The sequence below is a fragment of the Nerophis lumbriciformis genome, linkage group LG27, assembly GCF_033978685.3.
Source record: "Nerophis lumbriciformis linkage group LG27, RoL_Nlum_v2.1, whole genome shotgun sequence".
Classification (NCBI taxonomy): domain Eukaryota; kingdom Metazoa; phylum Chordata; class Actinopteri; order Syngnathiformes; family Syngnathidae; genus Nerophis; species Nerophis lumbriciformis.
Window position 1 is genome coordinate 38,235,001 of NC_084574.2, and position 20,588 is coordinate 38,255,588.

Consider the following 20,588-nt stretch of genomic DNA (forward strand, 5'->3'; position numbering starts at 1 on the left):
GTGTGTGTGTGTGTGTGTGTGTGTGTGTGTGTGTGTCAGCTGCGGCGAGTGTTCCGCAGCATCAGGAACGCGCTGCCCGAGATCTTGACGGTGTTCCTGCTCTTCATCTTCTGCATCCTCATCTTCTCTCTGATGGCGCTCAAACTCTTCAGCAAGCGGTGAGCGACCCCTCTGACCTCTGACCTTTGACCTCTGAGCCGTGTCCCTGACCCACGTGTGTCCCTCAGCGGCTTGAAGACGACGGAGGGAGCGCCGTACTTCGCCAACTACCTGGACGCCGTCTTCCAGCTCTACGTGCTGGTGACCACGGCCAACAGCCCCGACGTCATGTGAGGGAGGCGTGGCCCGCCCGCCGCAAACAAAGATGGCCGTTCTGAGCGCGCTCTGTGTCGTTGTCAGGATGCCGGCGTACAACGCCAGCTCGGCCTTCGCCATCTTCTTCATCGTCTACATCCTGGTCAACACCTACATCTTCATGTCCGTCTTCCTGGCCGTGGTCTTCAACAACTACAAGAAGCACCTGAAGGTGTGAGGTCATGTGACCGCCGCCGCCGCCGCCTCTGAGCTCATCACACTTCCTCTCTTGGCGGCAGGAGGAAGTGCGGCAGCTGGTGCGAGCCAAGCGGCACAAGATGGCGCGGGCCTTCGCCGTGCTGCAGGAGCGGGCGGGGGAGGGGGGCGAGCCGTCGGTGAGCCGGGCCGGCTGGGAGCGACTGATCCGATTGGTCCAGCCCGACATCAGCCACGCCCACACGGAGCTGCTGTGGAGCGTTTCGGACGACAAGGACCGCGGCGCCATCGGTGAGCGCCGTGTTCGATGTTTGCGCCTGCCGGCGACCTCGCGCTCCACCTTTTCTTTTTGTCTTGCACGCCAGACAAAACGGCGTTCCTCCAGCTCGCCGACCTGCTCAACATCCAGGTGATCACGCTCAAGTCCAGGCCACACCCACTTCGAGGCCTGTGCCCCGCCCTCTACCTGTCGGCGCCCAGCCGCCTCCTCTGCAGACTGGTCCGACACAGGTGAGAGGGCGGGGTGGATGGCCGGGGGGGGCGGAGCTCACCAGGAAGTGATTGCCTGAGGCGACGGTTTCAGGGCGTTCGTGATGGCGTACGACGTCATCATCCTAGTGAACGCCATCTTCATCGGCCTGGATGAGGAGAGCACCATCATCGCCGACGCTGAGTGGGTCTTCTTGGCGCTTTACCTGCTGGAGATCCTGCTCAAACTCTACGAGTGCGAACCCAGGAGCTTCTTCTCAACCCACAACTTCTGGAACTGGTCAGCACCTGCACACCTTTTTTTCACCTGCACACCTTTTTTTCACCTGCACACCTTTTTTATTTGCACACCTTTTTTCATCTGCACACGTTTTTTCACCTGCACACTTTCTTCACCTGCACACCTTTTTTATTTGCACACCTTTTTTCATCTGCACACATTTTTTCACCTGCACACCTTCTTCACCTGCATACCTTTTTTATTTGCACACCTTTTTTCACCTGCACACCTTTTTTTCACCTGTGCACCTTCTTCACCTGCACACCTTTTTTTATTTGCAGACCTTTTTTCATCTGCACACCTTATTTCACCTGCACACCTTCTTCACCTGCACACCTTTTTTATTTGCACACCTTTTTTTTCACCTGCACACCTTTTTTTATTCTGCATAACTTTTTTTTCACCAGTACACTTTTCCTTCACCTGCACACCTTTCATATGCACACCTTTTTTTATTATCTTGCACACCCTTTTTTAATGTGCACACCTTTTATTAATCTGCACACTTGTTTTTAATCAGTGCACCATTTTTAAATCTACAGACCTTTCACCTGCACACCATTTATTAATCTGCACACACGCACCTTTTTAATCTGCACACCTTTTTTCATCTGCACACTTTTCACCTGCACACTATTTATTAATCTGCACACTTTGCACCTACGCACCTTTTTAATCTGCACACTTTATATATATATGTATATATATATATATATATATATATATATATATATATATATATATATATATATATATATACAGTATTTGTGTATATATATATATATATACACAGATATATATATATATGTATCTGTGTGTGTGTATATATATATATATATATATATATATATATATATATATATATATATATATATATATATATACACAGATACTGTATATATATATACAGGTAAAAGCCAGTAAATGAGAATATTTTGAAAAACTTGATTTATTTCAGTAATTGCATTCAAAAGGTGTAACTTGTACATTATATTTATTCATTGCACACAGACTGATGCATTCAAATGTTTATTTCATTTAATTTTGATGATTTGAAGTGGCAACAAATGAAAATCCAAAATTCCGTGCCAATTTAGAACAGAAATACCATGGTCCGTAAACCAGGCACGGGTAGATTTTGCGCTGTGTGCAGGCGCCAAGTCCTGTTGGAACTTGAAATCTCCATCTCCATAGAGCAGGTCAGCAGCAGGAAGCATGAAGTGCTCTAAAACTTGCTGGTAGACGGCTGCGTTGACCCTGGATCTCAGGAAACAGAGTGGACCGACACCAGCAGATGACATGGCACCCCAAACCATCACCCAACCATGCAAATTTTGCATTTCCTTTGGAAATCGAGGTCCCAGAGTCTGGAGGAAGACAGGAGAGGCACAGGATCCACGTTGCCTGAAGTCTAGTGTAAAGTTTCCACCATCAGTGATGGTTTGGGGTGCCATGTCATCTGCTGGTGTCGGTCCACTCTGTTTCCTGAGATCCAGGGTCAACGCAGCCGTCTACCAGCAAGTTTTAGAGCACTTCATGCTTCCTGCTGCTGACCTGCTCTATGGAGATGGAGATTTCAAGTTCCAACAGGACTTGGCGCCTGCACACAGCGCAAAATCTACCCGTGCCTGGTTTACGGACCATGGTATTTCTGTTCTAAATTGGCCCGCCAATTCCCCTGACCTTAGCCCCATAGAAAATCTGTGGGGTATTGTGAAAAGGAAGATGCAGAATGCCAGACCCAAAAACGCAGAAGAGTTGAAGGCCACTATCAGAGCAACCTGGGCTCTCATAACACCTGAGCAGTGCCAGAAACTCATCGACTCCATGCCACGCCGCATTAACGCAGTAATTGAGGCAAAAGGAGCTCCAACCAAGTATTGAGTATTGTACATGCTCATATTTTTCATTTTCATACTTTTCAGTTGGCCAACATTTCTAAAAATCCCTTTTTTGTATTAGCCTTAAGTAATATTCTAATTTTGTGACACACGGAATTTTGGATTTTCATTTGTTGCCACTTCAAATCATCAAAATTAAATGAAATAAACATTTGAATGCATCAGTCTGTGTGCAATGAATAAATATAATGTACAAGTTACACCTTTTGAATGCAATTACTGAAATAAATCAACTTTTTCAAAATATTCTAATTTACTGGCTTTTACCTGTGTGTGTGTATATATATATATATATATATATATATATATATATATATATATATATATATATATATATATATATATATATATATATGTGTGTGTGTGTGTGTTGGTGTGTCTGTATATATGTATTACACAAGTATATATATATATATATATATATATATATATATATATATATATATATATATATATATTTATCTCCAGCACCCCCCGTGACCCCAAAAGGGACAAGCGGTAGAAAATGGATGGCTGGATAGATGGATATTACAATGTGATGTAATACTGCAGTATAACAACATAGTAATATTAGAATGTGATGTATAATAACATAGTACTACTAGAATGTGGTGTAATACTGCAGTATAATAACATAGTGCTACTAGAATTTGGTGTAATACTGCAGTATAATAACATAGTACTACTAGAATGTGATGTAATACTGCAGTATAATAACATAGTAATATTAGAATGTGGTGTAATACTGCAGTATAATAACATAGTAATATTAGAATGTGGTGTAATACTGCAGTATAATAACATAGTACTACTAGAATGTGATGTAATACTGCAGTATAATAACATAGTACTACTAGAATGTGATGTAATACTGCAGTATAATAACATAGTACTACTAGAATGTGATGTAATACTGCAGTATAATAACATAGTACTACTAGAATGTGGTGTAATACTGCAGTATAATAACATAGTACTACTAGAATGTGGTGTAATACTGCAGTATAATAACATAGTACTACTAGAATGTGATGTAATACTGCAGTATAATAACATAGTAATATTAGAATGTGGTGTAATACTGCAGTATAATAACATAGTACTACTAGAATGTGATGTAATACTGCAGTACAATAACAGTAATATTAGAATGTGGTGTAATACTGCAGTATAATAACATAGTACTACTAGAATGTGATGTAATACTGCAGTATAATAACATAGTACTACTAGAATGTGATGTAATACTGCAGTATAATAACATAGTACTACTAGAATGTGATGTAATACTGCAGTATAATAACATAGTACTACTAGAATGTGATGTAATACTGCAGTATAATAACATAGTAATATTAGAATGTGGTGTAATACTGCAGTATAATAACATAGTACTACTAGAATGTGATGTAATACTGCAGTACAATAACAGTAATATTAGAATGTGGTGTAATACTGCAGTATAATAACATAGTACTACTAGAATGTGATGTAATACTGCAGTATAATAACATAGTACTACTAGAATGTGATGTAATACTGCAGTATAATAACATAGTACTACTAGAATGTGATGTAATACTGCAGTATAATAACATAGTACTACTAGAATGTGATTTAATACTGCAGTATAATAACATAGTACTACTAGAATGTGATGTAATACTGCAGTATAATAACATAGTACTACTATAATGTGATGTAATACTGCAGTATAATAACATAGTACTACTAGAATGTGATGTAATACTGCAGTATAATAACATAGTACTACTAGAATGTGATGTAATACTGCAGTATAATAACATAGCACTAATAGAATGTGATGTAATACTGCAGTATAATAACATAGTACTACTAGAATGTGATGTAATACTGCAGTATAATAACATAGTACTACTAGCATGTGATGTAATACTGCAGTATAATAACATAGTACTACTAGAATGTGATGTAATACTGCAGTATAATAACATAGCACTACTAGCATGTGATGTAATACTGCAGTATAATAACATAGTACTACTAGAATGTGATGTAATACTGCAGTATAATAACATAGTACTACTAGAATGTGATGTAATACTGCAGTATAATAACATAGTACTACTAGAATGAGATTTAATACTGCAGTACAATAACAGTAACATTAGAATGTGGTGTAATACTGCAGTATAATAACATAGTACTACTAGAATGTGATGTAATACTGCAGTATAATAACATAGTACTACTAGAATGTGATGTAATACTGCAGTATAATAACATAGTACTACTACGATGTGATGTAATACTGCAGTATAATAACATAGTACTACTAGAATGTGATGTAATACTGCAGTATAATAACATAGTACTACTACGATGTGATGTAATACTGCAGTATAATAACATAGTACTACTAGAATGTGATGTAATACTGCAGTATAATAACATAGTACTACTAGAATGTGATGTAATACTGCAGTACAATAACAGTAATATTAGAATGTGATGTAATACTGCAGTATAATAACATAGTACTACTAGAATGTGATGTAATACTGCAGTATAATAACATAGTACTACTAGAATGTGATTTAATACTGCAGTATAATAACATAGTACTACTAGAATGTGATGTAATACTGCAGTACAATAACAGTAACATTAGAATGTGGTGTAATACTGCAGTATAATAACATAGTACTACTAGAATGTGATGTAATACTGCAGTATAATAACATAGTACTACTAGAATGTGATGTAATACTGCAGTATAATAACATAGTACTACTAGAATGTGGTGTAACACTGCAGTATAATAACATAGTACTACTAGAATGTGATGTAATACTGCAGTATAATAACATAGTACTACTAGAATGTGATGTAATACTGCAGTATAATAACATAGTACTACTAGAATGTGATGTAATACTGCAGTATAATAACATAGTACTACTAGAATGTGATGTAATACTGCAGTATGATAACATAGTACTACTAGAATGTGATGTAATACTGCAGTACAATAACAGTAATATTAGAATGTGATGTAATACTGCAGTATAATAACATAGTACTACTAGAATGTGATGTAATACTGCAGTATAATAACATAGTACTACTAGAATGTGATGTAATACTGCAGTATAATAACATAGTACTACTAGAATGTGATGTAATACTGCAGTATAATAACATAGTACTACTAGAATGTGATGTAATACTGCAGTATAATAACATAGTACTACTAGAATGTGATGTAATACTGCAGTATAATAACATAGTACTACTAGCATGTGATGTAATACTGCAGTATAATAACATAGTACTACTAGAATGTGATGTAATACTGCAGTATAATAACATAGTACTACTAGAATGTGATGTAATACTGCAGTATAATAACATAGTACTACTAGAATGTGATGTAATACTGCAGTACAATAACAGTAATATTAGAATGTGATGTAATACTGCAGTATAATAACATAGTACTACTAGAATGTGATGTAATACTGCAGTATAATAACATAGTACTACTAGAATGTGATGTAATACTGCAGTATAATAACATAGTACTACTAGAATGTGATGTAATACTGCAGTATAATAACATAGTACTACTAGAATGTGATGTAATACTGCAGTATAATAACATAGTACTACTAGAATGTGATGTAATACTGCAGTATAATAACATAGTACTACTAGAATGTGATGTAATACTGCAGTACAATAACAGTAATATTAGAATGTGATGTAATACTGCAGTATAATAACATAGTACTACTAGAATGTGATGTAATACTGCAGTATAATAACATAGTACTACTAGAATGTGATGTAATACTGCAGTATAATAACATAGTACTACTAGAATGTGATGTAATACTGCAGTATAATAACATAGTACTACTAGAATGTGGTGTAATACTGCAGTATAATAACATAGTACTACTAGAATGTGATGTAATACTGCAGTATAATAACATAGTACTACTAGAATGTGATGTAATACTGCAGTATAATAACATAGTACTACTAGAATGTGATGTAATACTGCAGTATAATAACATAGTACTACTAGAATGTGATGTAATACTGCAGTATAATAACATAGTACTACTAGAATGTGATGTAATACTGCAGTATAATAACATAGTACTACTAGAATGTGATGTAATACTGCAGTATAATAACATAGTACTACTAGAATGTGATGTAATACTGCAGTGGCCACTAGGGGTCCCCACACTGTCTTCCTGTGTGCAGGTTCGACACCATCATCGTGGTGTGCGCCCTCATCGCCACCATCATCAACTCCACCCTCAAGTCATGTGAGCTCACTTCCTGTCACGTGACCGCGCCGTCAAGGTAGTGTAGCTAACCAGGTGTGCTGCTGTCGTGGCAGCGGGCGGCTACACCAGCCGGCAGGTCCTGGACATGGTCTTCATCCTGCGAGTCCTGCGACTGGTGCGCGTGGTGGACAGCATCCCAAGGTAAGCGCACTTTGGCGTGTGTGGGCGGAGCCAGGCCACGACCTTGTCCACGCCCCTCCGCAGGTTCCGCGCCATCATCAACACGCTGATCCGCATCGGGCCGGCCATCCTCACCTTCGGCCAGCTCATCCTGGTAAGCGAGCGGCGCGGTGGCAAGGTCACGTGACCAGTGACCAGGCCTCCCCCTGGCGGCCAGGTGGTGTACTACGTCTTCGCCATGGTGGGCATGGAGCTGTTCAAGGGCAAGGTGCGCTTCTACGGGGACTCTGGCGACGCGGCCGAGGCGTACTGTGGGAACGTCCTCCTGAGAGGAAGTGCCTTCGCCCGCCTGGACTACTGCAAGAACAACTTCAACCACGTGCTGGCCTCCTTCGTCCTGCTGCTGGAGCTCACCGTGGTCAACCAGTGGCACGATATCCTCACCTCACTGCTCTGCACACCTCTCCTTCACCTGCACACCTCTCCTTCACCTGCACACCTTTCCTTCACCTGCACACCTTTCCTTCACCTGCACACCTTTCTTTCACCTGCACACCTTTCCTTCACCTGCACACCTCTCTTTCACCTGCATACCTTTCCTTCACCTGCACACCTTTCCTTCACCTGCACACCTTTCCTTCACCTGCACACCTCTCTTTCACCTGCACACCTCTCTTTCACCTGCACACCTCTTTTTCACCTGCACACCTTTCCTTCACCTGCACACCTTTCCTTCACTTGCACACCTTTCTTTCACCTGCACTCCTTATTTTTCATCTGCACGCTTTTTTTTCACCTGCACACCTTTCTTTAACCTGCACACCTCTCTTTCACCTGCACTCCTTATTTTTCATCTGCATACTTTTTTTTTTAACCTGCACACCTCTCTTTCACATGCACACCTTTCTTTCACATGCACACCTTTCTTTCACCTGCACACCTTTCTTTCACCTGCACACCTTTCTTTCACTTGCACACCTTTCTTTCACCTGCACATCTGTCTTTCACCTGCACATCTGTCTTTCACCTGCACACCTGTCTTTCACCTGCACACCTTTCTTTCACCTGCACGTTTTTTTTCACTTGCACGTTTATTTTCACCTGCACACCTGTCTTTCACCTGCACACCTTTATTTCACCTGCACGGTTTTTTTTCACCTGCACACCTTTCTTTCACCTGCACACCTTTCCTTCACCTGCACACCTTTCTTTCACCTATATAACTTTCATTCACCTGTACACCTCTCTTTCACCTGCACACCTCTCTTTCACCTGCACACCTTTCTTTCACCTGCACACTTGTCTTTCACCTGCACACCAGGTGTGTGGCCCCAGCAGTGTGGTCCTTCCTTAGCGTGAGCTCACTGCTCAGCAGCGGCTTCGCCAGCGTCACCCACGCGTGGGCCAGAGTCTACTTCGTCCTCTTCCACGTGGTGGTGGTCATCGTCATCATCAAGTGGGTAGTTGGCCTAGCGCTGGTCGCCGTGGCAACGTAACCCGGCTCCTCCCTCCTTTCAGCATCTTCGTGGCGTTCGTGCTGGAGGCCTTCTTCGTGGAGTACTCTGTGGACAAGAGCCGCCTGCAGACGTCTGTGGAGAAGAAGATCCAGGAGCTGCAGCTGGGCGTGACTCAGTGCGTGCGCACGCCGCCGCCACCTGTACACCTCACCTCCTCACCTGTCTTCCTTTGCCACGCAGGGACACGCCCCCAGACCACCTGCTCCACGCCATGGAGACGTCTGACTGCCAGCAGGACGCCGACCAATCGCAGAGCAGCAAACCCAAGCTGATGTTTCAAATCGCTTCCAAAAGTAGGCCACGCCCCCGCCTGTCCATGATATGAACATTGTTATTAATAGTAGTAATAACATTGATGATGATAATAATAATGTTCATAACATTGATGATGATGACAATAATGTTCATAACATTGATGATGATAATAATAATGTTCATAACATTGATGATGATGACAATAATGTTCATAACATTGATGATGATGATAATAATGTTCATAACATTGATGATGAGAATAATAATGTTCATAACATTGATGATGATGATAATAATGTTCATAACATTGATGATGATGATAATAATGTTAATAACATTGATGATGATGATAATAATGTTCATAACATTGATGATGATGATAATAATGTTCATAACATTGATGATGCTGATAATAATGTTCATAACATTGATGATGATGATAATAATGTTAATAACATTGATGATGATGATAATAATGTTAATAACATTGATGATGATGATAATAATGTTCATAACATTGATGATGAGAATAATAATGTTCATAACATTGATGATGCTGATAATAATGTTCATAACATTGATGATGATGATAATAATGTTAATAACATTGATGATGATGATAATAATGTTAATAACATTGATGATGATGATAATAATGTTCATAACATTGATGATGAGAATAATAATGTTCATAATATTGATGATGATAATAATAATATTAATAACGTTGATGATGATGATAATAATGTTAATAACATTGATGATGATGATAATAATGTTAACATTGATGATGATGATAATAATGTTAATAACATTGATGATGATGATAATAATGTTAACATTGATGATGATGATAATAATGTTAATAACATTGATGATGATGATGATGATAATAATGTTAATAACATCGATGATGATAATAATAATGTTTATAGCATTGATGATGATGATAATAATGTTAATAACATTGATGATGATGATAATAATGTTAATAACATTGATGATGATGATAATAATGTTAATAACATTGATGATGATGATAATAATGTTAATAACATTGATGATGATGATAATAATGTTAATAACATTGATGATGATAATAATAATGTTAATAACTGATGATGATGATAATAATAATGTTAATAACATTGATGATGATAATAATGTTAACATTGATGATGATAATAATAATGTTAATAACATTGATAATAATAATAATAGTAATGTTTGATGACATTGATGATGATGATAATAATAATGTTAACATTGATGATAATAATAATAATGTTAATAACAGTGATGATGACAATAATAGTAATAACATTGATGATAATAATAGTATTGTTAATAACATTGATGATGATAATAATAATGTCAATAACATTGATGATAATAATAATAATGTTAATAACATTGATGATAATAATAATATAGTTAATAACAGTGATGATGACAATAATAATAGTAATAACATTGATGATGATAATAATGTTAATAACATTGAAGATAATAATAGTATTGTTAATAACATTGATGATAATAATAATAATGTTAACATTGATGATGATAATAATGTCAATAATGATGATGATATTAATCTTAATAACAATGATGCTGATGATAATAATAATGTCAATAACAATGATGATGATAATAATAATAATGTTAATAATAATGATGATAATAATAATGTTAACATTGATGATGATGATAATAATTTTAATAGCAATGATGATAATAATGTTAATAACAATGATGATAATAATAATGTTGATAACAATGATGATAATAATAATGTTAATAACAATGATGATAATAATAATAATGTTAGTAACATTGATAACAATGATGATAATAATAATAATGTTAGTAACATTGATAACAATAATATTAATAACATTGATGATAATAATAATGTTAAAAACATTGATGATGATAATAATAATAGTAATAACAATGATGATAATAATAATAATGTTAATAATATTGATTATAATAATAATGTTAACAATGATAATGATAATAATATTAACAATGAGCATGATAATAATGTTAGTAATAATGATGATGATAATAATAATGTAAATAACAATGATGATAATAATAATAATGTTAACAATTATGATGATAGTAATAATGTTAATGATAATAATAATGATGTTAATAACAATGATGATGATAATAATAATGTTAACAATGATTATAATAATAATAATGTTAATAACAATAATAATAATAATGTTAATAACAATGATAATAATACAAATGTTGATAACAATGATGATGATAATCATGTTAATAACAATGATAATAATAATGTCAATAACAATGATAATAATAATGTCAATAACAATGATTATAATAATAATGTTAATAACAATGATAATAATAATGTCAATAACAATGATAATGATGTTAATAACAATGATAATAATAATGTTAATAACAATGATAATAGTAATAATGTTGATAACGATGATGATAATAATAATGTTAACGATGATGATAATAATAATGTTAACAATGATGATGATAATAATGTCTAACAATGATGATGATGATAATAATGTTAATAATAATGATGATGATGATGATAATAATAATGTTAATAATAATAATATAATAATGTTAATAACAATGATGATGATAATAAGGTTAATAACAATGTTGATGATAATAATAATGTCAATAACTATGACGATAATAATAATGTTAATAATAAATGATAATAATGTTTATAACAATGATGATAATAATGCCAATAACAATGATGATGATGATGATGATGATATTAATAATAACAACAACAATGAGGATGATCATCATAATGTTAATAATAATGATGATATTAATGTTAATAACAATGATGATGATAATAATAATGTCAATAACAATAATGATAATATTAATATTAATAATAACGATTATATAACAATGAGGATAATAATAATGTTAATAACAATGATGATGATAATAATGACAATAATACAAAAATAACTACTAATAATGACAATAGTTATGATAATTTTGATCATGACAATAATAATACAGAAATAATAACTAATAATAGTAATGACCATAGAAATATTGATGACAATAATAATGATAATATTGATTATCACAATAATAATAACAATAATAATGGTAATGACAATAATAAAACATGATAAGAATATTGACAATAATAACAAAAAAACAATGATAATGACAGTAATAAAAACATAATACCAATAATACTAATAATGACATTAATAACGATAATTTTGATAATAACAATAATAATAATGATAATTAAATTAATAAAAAAATCATAAGATTAATGACAATAATGAAAATAATAATAGTAAGAATAATGACAATAATACAAAAATAATGATAATGAAAATAACAATAATAACTATAACAATGATAATGACAATAGCAAAAATAACATTGATATCGATCATGACAATCATTAAAAATATTAACAATAATAATTATAATAATAATGGTAATACTAATAAAATTATTAACAATTTTAAAAATGATGATGGTATCAATAATACTAAAAGTATTTATAATGATGGTAATAACATTAATGATATAATAAGAATAAGAATAACAATGATGATGATAATAGTAATGATAATAACAATGTTAATAAAAATGATAATAATAATGTTAATAACAATGACAATAATAATAATGCCAATAACAATGATGATGATAATAATAATAATGTTTACAATGAGGATGATAATCATAATGTTAATAATAATGATAATGATAATAATGTTAATAACAATGATGATGGTAATAATAATGTCAATAACAATGATGATAATATTAATGTTAATAATAATGATTATAATAATGTTAATATCAATGATGATAATAATAATGTTAATAACAATGATCATGATAATGACAATAATACAAAAATAACTACTAATAATAATGACAATAGTAATGATCATATTGATCATAACAACAATAAAAATAATACAGAAATAACTATATTAATGACATTAATAATGATAATATTGATAATGACAATAATAATAATAATGGTAATGACAATAATAAAACATGATAAGAATAATGACAATAATAATAAAAAAATTATGACAGTAATAAAAACATAACAGTAATACTAATAATGACAATAATATTGATAATGACAATAATAATAATGACCATAATAAAAAATAACAATAATAAGAATAATGACAATAATACAAAAATAATGAAAATAATAATAATAATGATAATAAAAACGGCACAAATAACAATAATAATGATAATGACAATAATAAAAATAATAACAATAATGATAATAATAATAATGGTAATACTAATAATATTATTAATAATATTCATAATGATGATAGTATAAATATTACTAAAAGTGTTTATTATGATGGTAATAACATTAATGATATAATAATAATAATGATGATGATAATAATATAGATATTAATAATGATGTCAATATTACTGATAGTAATAATAACAATAACATTACTAATAGTAAAGATATAATATTTACAATGATAATAATTATTATAATAATGATATTAATGGTGATGAAAATAGTACTAATGATGATGGTAGTAATTATAATAATATTAATGTTATTTATAATGGTAATAATGATGACAGTAATAATAATGACCATAACATTAATGATGATAATTATAACATGAATTATGATAATGACAATAACAATAAATATGATGATAATATTGACAATGACAATAATGTTCATGATGATAATAGTAGTGATGATAATTACATTAATGATAATAATAACAATAACATTTATGATGATGATAATAATAGTGATGATAATAATGACAATATTATAATGCTAATATTGATAATGATAATGTTCATGATATTAGTAGTGATAAAAACATTAATGATAATAATAATGACAATGATAATAATAATGACAATAATAATGATAATATTGATAATGACAATAATATTAATAATGACAATTATGAAAAATAACAATAATAAGAATAATGACAATAATAATACAAAAATAATGATCATGAAAATAACAATCATAATAATAATGATAATGACAATAGCAAAAATTATAACAATGATATTGTTAATAAAATAGTAATAATGAGGATGATATAAATTATAATGATAATGATATTAATGTTAACAATAGTAATAACGATATTAATAATAATGCCAATAATATTCATGGTGATAATAGTTGTGAACATTAACATTAATGATATAATAATAACAATAACAATGAAAATAATGACAAATATTCATGATTATACCAACATTAATGATAATATTGACAATATTATTCATGATGATAATAATAGTGATTATAATAACATTATGATAATAATAATAATAATAATGACAATATTATTCATGATGATAATAGTGATTATAATAACATTAATGATAATAATAATGACAATAACATTAATGATAATAATGACAACAATAATTCTAATAATGATGACAATGATAATTATGATGATAATAATTATGACAACAATAATAATAATGATGATAAAAAATAATGATAATAATGATGATAGTAATTATAAACATAATGATAATAACATTGATAATCATAATGATGATGATAACAACATTAATAATCACAATGATAATAACATTAATAATGATGATGATAGTAATTATTAACATAATGATGATAACATAATCATAATAATGATAATAACAACAATAATAATCATGATAGTAATTATAAACATAATGATGACAACATTAATAATGATAATAATGATGACAATAACAACATTAATAATGATGATAGTAATTATAAACATAATGATAATAACAACAATGATCATCATAATTATGATAAAAACAACATTAATAATCATAATGATGATAACATTAATAATGATGATAATAGTAATTGTAAACATAATGATGATAACATAATAATCATAATAATGATAATAACAATAATAATCATAATGATAGTAATTATAAAAATAATAATGATAACATGAATAATCATAATGATGATAACATTAATAAACATAATGATGGTAATTGCAAAAATAATGATAACATTAATTGTCATGATAGTAATTATAAACATAATGATGATAACATTAATAATCATAGTGATGATAACATTAATAATCATAATGATAGTAATTATAAACATAATGATGACAACATTAATCATCATAACTATGATAACATTAATAAACATAATGATGACAACATTAATAATCATGATGACAACATTAATATTCATAATGATGATAACATTAATAAACATGATGATAACATTAATAAACATAATAGTAATTATAAACATAATAATGATATAATTAATAAACATATTATGATAACATTAATAAACATATTATGATAACATTAATAATCATAATGATGATGACATTAATAATCATAATGATAGTAATTATAAACATAATGATCATAACGTTAATGATCATAATGATGACAACATTAATAAACATAATGATGACAATATTAATAAACATAATGAAGACCACATTAATAATCATAATGATGATAACATTAATAAACATAATGATGACAACATTAATAAACATAATAATGATAATATTAATAATCATTATTTTGATGACAACATTAATAATTATAATGATAACATTAATAAACATAATGATGACAACATTATTAATCATAATGATGACAACATGAATAATCATAATGACAACATTAATGAACATAATGACAACATTAATAATCATAATGATGACAACATTAATAATCATAATGATAAGGTTAATAATCATAATGATGACCACATTAATAATCATAATGATGACCACATTAATAAACATAATGCTGATAACATTAATAATCATAATAATAACAACATTAATAATCATAATAATAACAACATTAATAATAATAATAGTAATAATAAACATAATGATGATAACAACATTAATAAACATAATGATAACAACATTAATAATCATAATGATGATAACATTAATAATCATAATGATAGTAATTATAAAAATAATATTAATAATCATAATGATGATAACATTAATAATCATAATGATAGTTGTTATAAACATAGTTATGACAACATTAATAATCATAATGATGATAATAACATTAATAATCATAGTGATGATAACAACAATAATAAACATAATGATGGCAACATTAATAATAATAATAATGATAATAACATTAATAATCATAATGATAGTAATTATAAACATAATGATGACAACATCAATAAACATAATGGTGATAACAACATTAATAATTATAATAATGATGGCAATAACAACATTAATAATGATGATAGTAATTATAAACATAATGATAACAAAATTGATAATCATAATGATGATGATAACATTAATAATCATAATGGTGATAACATTAATAATGATGATGATAGTAATTATAAACATAATGATGATAACAACATTAATAATCATAATGATGATAACAACATTAATAATCATAATGATGATAACATTAATAATGATGATATAGTAATTATAAACAATGATGATAACAACATAATAATCATAATAATGATAATAATTAGAATTATAATGATGACAACATTAATAATCATAATGATAACATTAATAATCATTATGATAGTAATTATAAACATAATGATGACAACATTAATCATCATAATTATGATAACATTAATAAACATAATGACGACAACATTAATAATCATAATGATTACAACATTAATAAACATAATGATAACAACATTAATAATCATAATGATGATAACATTAATAATGATGATGATAGTAATTATAAACATAATGATGATAACACATTAATAATCATAATGATGATAACAACATTAATAATCATAATGATAACATTAATAATGATGATAATAGTAATTATAAACAATGATAACAACATAATAATCATAATAATGATACTAACAACAATAATAATCATAATGATAGTAATTATAAACATAATGATGATAACAACACTAATAATCATAATGATAGTAATTATAAAAATTATGATAACATTGATAATATGATAGTAATTATAAAAATTATGCTAACATTAATATCATAGTGACGCTAACATTAATAATCATAATGATAACATTAATAATCATAATGATAGTAATTAGAATTATAATGATGACAACATTAATAATCATAATGATAACATTAATAATCATTATGATAGTAATTATAAACATAATGATTACAACATTAATCATCATAATTATAACATTAATAAACATAATGACGACAACATTAATAATCATAATGATGACAACATTAATAAACATAATGATGATAACATTAATAAACATAATGATGGCAACATTAATCAACATAATGACATTAATAATCGTAATGATAACATTAATAAACATAATAATGATAACATTAATGCTCATAATGATGACAAAATTAATAAACATAATGACGACAACATTAATGATCATATTGATGATAACATTAAAAATCATAATGATAACATTAAAAATCATAATGATAACAACATTAATAAACATAATGACAACATTAATAATAATAATGATAATATTAATAAACTTAATGATGACTACATTAATAATCATAATGATAACATTAATAAACACAATGATGACAACATTAATAAACACAATGATGACAACATTAACAATCATAATGATGATAATAATAAACATAATGATGATAACATTAATAAACATAATGATGGCAACATTAATAAACATAATGACAACATTAATAAACGTAATGATAACATTGATGATCATAATGATGACAACAATAATAAACATTAATAATGACAACATTAATGATCATATTGATGATAACAGTAATAAACATAATCATGACAACATTAACAAACAATGATCACAACATTAATAAACATAATCATGACAACATTAATAAACAATAATGACAACATTAATAATCATAATGATGACAACTTTGATAATAATAATGATGATAACATTAGTAAACATGATGACCACATTAATGATCATAATGATGACCACATTAATAATCATAATGATGACAACTTTAATAATAATGATGATAACATTAGTAAACATGATGACTACATTAATGATCATAATGATGACCACATTAATAATCATAATGATGACAACTTTAATAATAATGATGATAACATTAGTAAACATGATGACTACATTAATGATCATAATGATGACCACATTAATAATCATAATGATGACCACATTAATAATCATAATGATGACAACAATAATGATCATAATGCTAACATGAATAATCATAATGATGATGGCCACATGAAAGATGACAATATGAATATTCAATGATGTGTCAGGGTATCGAACAGTGGACACGTTGCTGCAGCGACTGTTCGAGGCGGACCTGGAGCAGGAAGAGGAAGAGGAGGAGCCGGAACAGGAACAGGAAGGAGCTCCTCAGCCCAACGGAAACTTCTCCAACCCGACCTTCAGCGCCGTTTGAAGGCTGCCCTCTTGTGGCCAATATTCAAATAGTCACTTTCATTTATTCATAAAGGATTACCTCTCCCCAATGCAGCTGAGATAGGCTCCAGCCACCCCGAGAGGGACAAGCGGTAGAAAATGGATGGATGGATGGATGGTTAAGATATATACACACACATATGTATGAAATATAGATATACATTATAAACATAATACATATATTGATATTATATCTACACATATATAAATATCAATTATATATATATATATAAAAAATAATACATATATTTTATGTACACACATATAATTATAAATTATATACATCAAAAATAAATACATACATGCACCAGAGGGGTGGAGCTTTACAATGCGTCACTAAAAAGTGGGCGGGGTTTCTTCTTTCCACCACACTTCATGTTGACAATAAAAATCTGCAATGTTTATTTTGTTTTGATCTCCAGCAGATTGTCTATGTTTATATTTCAATGTGTTGTTTCAAACTATGTTCAATGACTTTGCTTGTAATATAACTTATATATATATGTCTTAATAAGGTTATCCAAAAAATAGTGCTCGATACCGTAGTAGAGCGCAATATATGTATGTGTGGGGAAAAAAATCACAAGACTATTTCATCTCTACAGGCCTGTTTCATGAGGGGGGGTTCCCTCAATCATCAGGAGATTTTAATGGGAGCATTCACATACCATGGTTTATATAGGGCACAGAGTGGGTGGGTACAGGCTGGCGTAGGGGCGTGGTGATTGGTTCATGTGTTACCTAGGAGGTGTTTCCGTCTGTGGCGGCATGCTGTTACAATTTCGCTGCGCTTGTTGAGGGATGACAGGTCTGGACGGTAAATAATAAACAGTTTCTCTTTCAAGCATAGGTTGCATCTTTTATTACCACTATTGTAAGGTGTGCTGGATGCAAGAATTTGCCATGTTATTGAATATTCAACATTATTGTCTTTGAGGTCCCAAATGTGTTAGCTACCAACCATTCACGAAACCCAACACAACACTCCAATACGTGCACCATGACAGCAACCACCCACCCACCACCACGAAAAGAATACCTACCGGAATTAATAAAAGGCTATCGATGCTGTCATCTAGCGAAGCTGAATTTGACCAAGCAACCCCCCCGTACCAAAAAGCCCTTGATGAAAGCGGATACAATTTCACCCTCACCTATGAACCCACGCCAGGAAACCAGCCAAAAAAGAACAGAAAACGAAACGACATCATCTGGTACAACCCCCCATACAGCAAAAACGTCTCAACTAACATTGGACACAAATTCCTCAATCTGATTGACAAACACTTTCCCAAAGACAACACCCTAAGAAAAGTATTCAACAAGAACAACATTAAATTGAGCTACAGCTGCATGAACAATATACGACAAATCATCTCAAACCACAACAAAACAATTGCAAATGAGCCGTCGGCCCCCGGACGGAGCGACTCCAAAACCAACAAAGGCTGTAACTGTCGAAAGAAACCTGATTGCCCTCTCAACGGGGGGTGCTTACAAACATCAGTTGTCTACCAATCTAAGGTAATACGCAAGGACATTAACACATCCGACACATATGTAGGATTAACCGAGGGAGAATTCAAAACCAGATGGAACAATCACAAGGCTTCTTTCAGGAACCAAAACCTGCGGAATACCACAGAACTCAGCAAACACATTTGG

At 30.8% G+C, this 20,588-nt stretch overlaps 1 protein-coding gene across 1 annotated transcript in view; it reads left to right on the top strand.

Annotated features, from left to right (window-relative positions):
- The window catches only part of tpcn3 (two pore segment channel 3), a 30,009-nt gene extending 10,682 nt beyond the window's left edge, over positions 1–19,327 (top strand). The window contains exons 6-19 of the mRNA XM_061987733.2: positions 40–158; positions 228–329; positions 400–526; positions 594–801; positions 876–1,020; positions 1,094–1,279; positions 7,441–7,505; positions 7,580–7,667; positions 7,731–7,800; positions 7,864–8,080; positions 9,012–9,102; positions 9,165–9,278; positions 9,344–9,456; positions 18,758–19,327. Coding sequence (XP_061843717.2) covers positions 40–158; positions 228–329; positions 400–526; positions 594–801; positions 876–1,020; positions 1,094–1,279; positions 7,441–7,505; positions 7,580–7,667; positions 7,731–7,800; positions 7,864–8,080; positions 9,012–9,102; positions 9,165–9,278; positions 9,344–9,456; positions 18,758–18,903 — 1,791 coding nt within the window. The 3' untranslated portion in view covers positions 18,904–19,327. The remainder of the gene's footprint in view (positions 1–39; positions 159–227; positions 330–399; positions 527–593; positions 802–875; positions 1,021–1,093; positions 1,280–7,440; positions 7,506–7,579; positions 7,668–7,730; positions 7,801–7,863; positions 8,081–9,011; positions 9,103–9,164; positions 9,279–9,343; positions 9,457–18,757) is intronic.
- The last annotated feature ends 1,261 nt before the right edge of the window (positions 19,328–20,588 follow it).